General features: G+C 35.0%; 1 protein-coding gene across 1 annotated transcript; it reads left to right on the top strand.

Annotated features, from left to right (window-relative positions):
- Nucleotides 1-6,048, top strand: LOC110724280 (adenylate kinase 4-like). Its single transcript, XM_021903703.1, has 6 exons — nt 1-263; nt 1,739-1,884; nt 2,003-2,122; nt 2,240-2,407; nt 2,735-2,824; nt 5,619-6,048. Exons 1-6 carry the CDS (start codon nt 161-163, stop codon nt 5,718-5,720), a joined length of 729 nt encoding a protein of 242 aa, XP_021759395.1. The 5' UTR covers nt 1-160; the 3' UTR covers nt 5,721-6,048.
- Nucleotides 6,049-6,744: the final 696 nt, after the last annotated feature.

Here is a 6,744-nt window from a genome sequence, read left to right as displayed (position 1 = left end):
TTTCTCTCTCTCCTCCATTTTTTGCACTTGTATTTTACCAAACCCCCTTATTCCAACTTCTTCTCCACCAGACAACTACTTCTCTTCCTCACCTTCTTCTTCTTCTTCTTCTTCTTCTTCTTGTTTGTTGAGTTTTTGAAGAAAAATTACACGCACAAAAATGGCGGCTAATTTGGAAGATGTCCCTTCTCTTGATCTCATGTCTGAGCTTCTTCGCCGTATGAAATGCTCTTCTAAGCCTGACAAACGCCTCATTCTCGTTGGTACTCCTTTTTTCCTGTTTCTATATTCCCAGATCTAATTTCTTCTATCTATTATATTTATACTTGGTTTTTAATTCATTGTTTAAAGATCTGTTTTTGGGTTTTTATGTTATGGGTGTAATTTTGATTTTGGGTTGAATTTTGCCTGTTTGGTGATTTGGATATTGTTTAATTACATTTTTTTTGGGTGAGATTTGGTCAAATTTTGGAGCTTTCTTTGTATTATTAAAGTTTACACTGGATTTTTATTTAGTATGGTATTTTAGGGCTTTTGAGTTCAATTTGTTTTTGCAATTTGGTCACCAAAATCACTCAGTTATTATTAGACATGGTAATTTAGCAAATAGATTTGTTTCTTAGGGGGATGAATTTGGGTTTGAGATAATGTATATCAAATGTTGCTTGCTAAAAGTAGATGCATTGGATTATTCAACATTACGACTCGTAATTATCCCTTTGGAATTTAGGCGGTCGCCTTTTGTTTTCTTTTATGAAATTTTCCTTCAATTTAGATTCATCTCTTGGATGTGAATTTCCTCTAATGCAATCTAAAAGGGAATTTGTATTAAGATGATCAGAGTCCTTGGTTTCTAAGAATTTTCTCGATTATGCGAGGATTAAAGTTATTGTGCTTTGTTGTAATTGCACCTAGATTGCATCAAGTTTGTTCGGTTAGGTAAAGGGGTGAGTTTTGCAGGATTGGGACATTTCTGTTTCCCTTAGATTTATGTTTGGTTTGGAAAGCATGGGATATAATGTCAATGGAGAACTTCATTGGGTTTGTTTGTCATCATATTTGATGTTAAATTAAAACCAAAATTCTAAATTTTCTGTACAATTTCCATGTTCTTGATCACACTCTAAGGCATTCCCTGTTTCTGTCAGGAAAGTTTAAAAAATTAATTATAAATATAAATAAAATGGTAGAAGATGAAAGTGGTTATAGTATATACTAAACAAGCCGATTATGTTTGATGAATAGAACAAATGGGAGAACTGCCCCCTTCAGTCCTGCTTTCATGCTATGTTTGATATTTTTCCTAATAAAGAAGATAAGAACAACAAATACATTGCTGTTCCCTGCACTTTGATAGTGTTTTTTCTTGATGCTTTTGATTTGCTTTGCTGAATTTTGGTATATGAAAGTGACTTGCCACTGGTTGAGTGGTTGGTCTCTTCTCATAGAATTCCTTGCTAAAGAAATTCTGCGCTACAATTCTCTGCTGACTGGTGTTAGCGGCTTCACACATCTGTATGGGCTGCCCACTTGCTGTGCTTCTCAGTGTGTGGAAACCATCTGGTTTTTTATTTGAGCTGGTTTGACTGAGCCCAAAAATTCGCAAAAGTTCCCATCTTTCCTAGTCAGTTTCAATATGGAGAATATCATTATTATAATTTTTTTTAAAAATAGCTGTTTTTTTTAATGGCTGGAGTTTGAAACATTCTTTTCTAGAATCATGTTGTACTTTTTTCAGGACCCCCTGGATCGGGTAAGGGTACTCAGTCACCAATCATTAAGGATGAATACTGCTTGTGTCATCTGGCTACTGGTGACATGCTGAGAGCTGCAGTGGCCGCCAAAACTCCTCTTGGGGTTAAGGCTAAAGAAGCCATGGACAAGGTAGTATATTAGATAATGTTTGTTGTTGCTGTTGTCATGCTTTGTCATTTAACTTATATGTGCTGCTGATTGGGAGAAACCATATAAAGAAACTTATATCACGGTTTACAATGAGCAGGGTGATCTCGTTTCTGATGACTTGGTTGTTGGGATCATTGATGAAGCAATAAAGAAGCCTTCATGTCAAAAAGGATTTATTCTTGATGGATTTCCAAGGACAGTGGTCCAAGCAGAAAAGGTAGGCCCAATTTTTCTTTAGTGTAGTGGCTTGAATCAAATCTTTCCGTTCTTGTCATTGACTTGATTTGCTCAACAAAAGGGAAATTTAATTATTCTCCTTTCTCTACTGATGCAGCTTGATGAGATGCTTGAAAAGCGAGGAACTAAGATTGACAAAGTGTTGAACTTTGCTATTGATGATACCATTTTGGAGGAAAGAATCACTGGACGTTGGATCCATCCGTCAAGTGGTCGTACCTACCACACCAAATTTGCTCCTCCAAAAGTACAAGGAGTGGATGATGTGAGACATTGGATTAAATTTTATTTAACTTTTTGATTGATGATCACATGCATCGCCTATGCTTAATGGTTTTGGACTTTTGATGTTTGATGATGCACAACAGATTATTCCTCCTTGTGCATACTATATGAATTATCTTATGTACATTATCTTTTAAGAATCTAAACTTGCTATCTGAATGTTTGTTTCCTGATTTTGTGAACTAGCTCAAGCATAGCATATTCAAACAAAGCCGCCTTCTGTGAATGATATCTGTGTGTTATAATTTTCGCAGTTCCACTAAGAATTACTGTTCTTTGTATGACATTTTCTTTGTGTTTGCTGTAGGTTACTGGGGAACCTCTGATTCAGCGCAAAGATGACACTGCTGCAGTTCTGAAGTCTAGGCTAGAGTCTTTCCACCGACAAACTGAACCAGTAAGCCTATCTTCCTTTTATCTATCCCCTTCCCACAACCCCAAAGCAAATATTTAATTAATAAGATATAAAGTGGGAGCCTAGAAGGCACATATACATGTTTTCTGGTGGATGAATCTGAGGTTTTACTGATATTTCTGTATGCAGCTACATCTTCTGATCTTCAGATGAGGTGTTAGAGGCCTTTTTCATGTTCATTTAGTTTATATTGCTTGAAAAATAAATCAATATTTTGTTACAAATTTGTGCAACAGTTGGACCAAAGCATCTAGATCCCATATTGATATATAAGCATTTCGAAGAGAGAACTTGTATAGCAGTGTCGATTATTAATATTGTGAAACAAACTGAACCTAACTGACTAATGATGTATTAGTTACCTATAATACTTTTGACAACTAGACCAAAAACAAGGGACAACAAGAGAATTAGCAAGAATGAAGAGGGTGAAAGAAGAGGAGAATAAACTTCCTTTCAATGAAAAATAGCATTGTTTATGGTATGATTATTGTATGAACTGCATAAACCTTGCCTTATTGTGCTGATAAAGGAGTGGTGAAGAATATAGAAAATTATAAGAGGAAGTGGAGCTAAGAGAATTTGAGGGGTAGGAGCTACAAGGTGAGAGTTGGGTGCAAGATTACTAATGACCATGTTTTAAAGGAGATATTTCCAGGGCCTGGAGTAAATGTTTTTGGTCAATGGTATATATGAGCGACAATAAGGAGTTGTATTACATGCCATTTCTTGATTTTTCAAGCAGCTAGGGGGTGCATGGTGGGCTTTGCTGTTTCATTACTGGTAGCTAAACACAACTACATGCATTGGGCATACACGTAAACTTCGTAAGTAGTAAGGGGCTGCATGTTAGGCTTGGATGTTTCATTGTTGGCAGCCAACCACAAGTTCATGAATAATAGATCCTTTCCAAAACTTTGAGTTGATGTGCTTCATGGCTTTTTTATTGACTTTACTATCTTTTTCAAAAGATCCAATAATCATTTTTGTTAGGAATCGTTTCATAAAATCTTTTCTAAAGACAGCTTGTATAATAACAATTCCTTCCGCTTTAAGTTTTTGTATCTTATTTATATGATGTGATAACATGAGAAAGTGCAGATGCGATAGCTAGATAAGAGTGTATTTGTTAACATTTGCTCTCCCTTAAAAGTTTACATTGATATAATTAACAAACCTCCATTTCAAGGACAATTGAAAAAACCAGTGGGAATAGTATTGTTTGTAGAATACTAGGAATTCCTCTCAAATATTTAAACATAATTGTGCTTGTCTAATTGTAATCCCTTGGATCTAGCTATCCAAAGATAGGTAATAAGCCTAATTACTTCCTCTTTTTCTTTTTACTTGCAACTGTTTGATTTTACCTTTGCCAATTATGTTGACCATTTATATCTAAATTGTACTAGTTAAAATAATATGAAATTGGTATTATGAAGATATACATTAAGGATAATCCAACAAGTCAAAGTTATTCATAGGTAGTAAAATAGTCAAAATGTTGCAAGTGTTGATAGAAGACGTATATTTCAGAGTGATTGATATGTAAAAGGAGGAAGTATGATTTAAGATGAATGATATTTAAAGTATGTACTAAAATTGTGCAAGGATTGATCATTGATGCTCTCTACTCTTTAAGTGTATCTTTAAATATAAATATGATATTGATGTAAATTCCGTTGTATTGGAAAGTAAATTTCCATAGCTTTCCAAATGTCCAATTGAAGATAAAAGTTATGGGTTATAAAAATGGTCTTTGACTTTGTCTGAGTGTGGAAAGATAATTTTTTGGGCCCAAACAGTACAGGATCAATGCTAATAGGAGGCACCTTTGAGTTTTTTTAAGAGAACTCACAAACCATTATTTGAAGAAAGTGAAGAGTTCTTAATGAAAGGATTGTTCACCCCCTGTAGTCTTATTTATTGGAATATGGAAAAGAACATTTAATGAACGGATTGTTCACCCCCTGTAGCCTTATTTATTGGATTATGGAAAAGAACATGTATGTATCTTTTTTTTCACTTAGATATTAGGATTTGTGGTCAATGTTTGCACTAGTTGCCTAGTTGGTGCCTCAGTGAGTTTTTTTGGCCATAACTTTATATCCAAAATTCTGAATATATTGTTGGAAAGTTGTCGAAGTCTACTTTCTAATTTAATTGAACTGGATCAATATCATTTAAAGATGTAGCTTAATGTGTGCAGAAGTATCAGTTTTTGTTCTTTCTTCTATCTTCTGCATGGCATGCATGTGTTATCAATCCATGTGGGTGCATGAGCTGAAACTTAAGATAAATGAGTCTTAATTTACCACTGTCTAATAAATTCCCTCTTCTACTTCTCTCCACAAGAATAAGGCTGCTAACCCCACTGATACAATTGTTGCTAGTTCAAAGGTTTCAAAAAAAAGTCCCTAGTTTAAAAGGATTCTGAGTTTCTGACAGATTCGTAGACAGTTCATTATAGACATAGTGCATCATTTTTGGTGATTGGGTCATAAATTGATCAGTTTTCTGCACTTTACATAGAATTATGTTTGAGTAAATTACTTATCCTGTCATTTCACCATTACATTGCTGTATAGCTCCTTGCTACTCAACTTCACTACTGGCATACTGTTTTTGGCTGCTAGTATAAAACTATGAACCTTGTGAAGTTGTGATTATAGTTGGTTGTGTATTGAAGATTCCCAATATTTGTTTGTGGGTGGATTTGTGCTTGTCTAGTCAGAAGGTTACTTCACTTGTTTTTGATTAAAGTTGTGCTTCATTACAGGTTATTGATTACTATTCCCGGAAAAATGTTGTGACAAACATACATGCTGAGAAACCACCAAAGAAAGTTAGTGAAGCAGTGCAGCAGGCATTGTCATCATAATGAACTGAACTCCACTATATCAGATTAGAAATTTTTTACATCTCTGAGATTTTGATGTGTACTCTTATCTCACATTTATGGGGTTTGGGCTACTCTATTCCCCGTTAGTATCTTGCATACATTTTGATGCTGAAAGCACCGCCTTTTTCTGTTTGCTATGAGGTCAAGTTTTTCTATTGCGGAAAATAATGCTTATTATGGAGATTATTTGCTAATGAATTTTGTGAACACTGAACAGCTGTCAGATTTATCATTTTCAGCTGAGGATTAATAATGGGTTAACTCAAATTAATGGATCCTCACCTGTGAAGGGAGAGAGTTTTGAGTCTTTGTTGTTTGCTCATTTTGTGATCTGATTACAAAACTTGAATATAAATGGCTCTGAAATACTTATCTTGTTCACATGGAAGATATCATAAGAAGAGCATTAAATGCTAATTGAATCTAAAACAACCCATGGAAATCAATTCCAGCCCAGAAAGCTCTTGAGATGTCCGTCCCCAATCTTTTCTTGCGATCTAAGCCCCCAAGGGAAAGTAGCTCATTAACGGCTGTTTCAGCCCCTTTGGTTGCTGGTGAACCTATCTTACAAGCTTCCTGAAGCATATCAGCCTACAAAGTGGACAAATTGTAAGCTTTAAATTGCCATTTATATCAGCCATCTGATTCTGTCTCCCAATTCTCTGTTGTGTTAGTATTCCAAGTATTATAGTGCTATATATGCTGATAGCAAGCAGTTTGCTGGTTAGAGTTCCAAATGTTTGTGTTACTTAGTATGGTTCAGTTAGAGGATATGGGGATGAATCGAGTCTACTTTCCATTTATCAGATCATTCAGATTATTTGTAAGAAGATAACAGTGATGTTGAGCAGATTGCTTGAGAAAACCAATGGTCAGAAGAAGTAAAAATATTGCCTCCCTTAAAGAGGAGAGGGATTCACTTTTTAAATTGAATGATTTTAGCATTGGATTTGAAAAGTTAAGGTAAGGGAGGTTATTCAGGTTTTGGGCAATGGGTGGGGTG

The sequence above is a fragment of the Chenopodium quinoa genome, unplaced genomic scaffold (genome assembly GCF_001683475.1).
Source record: "Chenopodium quinoa cultivar QQ74 unplaced genomic scaffold, ASM168347v1, whole genome shotgun sequence".
Classification (NCBI taxonomy): domain Eukaryota; kingdom Viridiplantae; phylum Streptophyta; class Magnoliopsida; order Caryophyllales; family Amaranthaceae; genus Chenopodium; species Chenopodium quinoa.
This window is presented reverse-complemented; position numbering and strand designations above follow the sequence as displayed.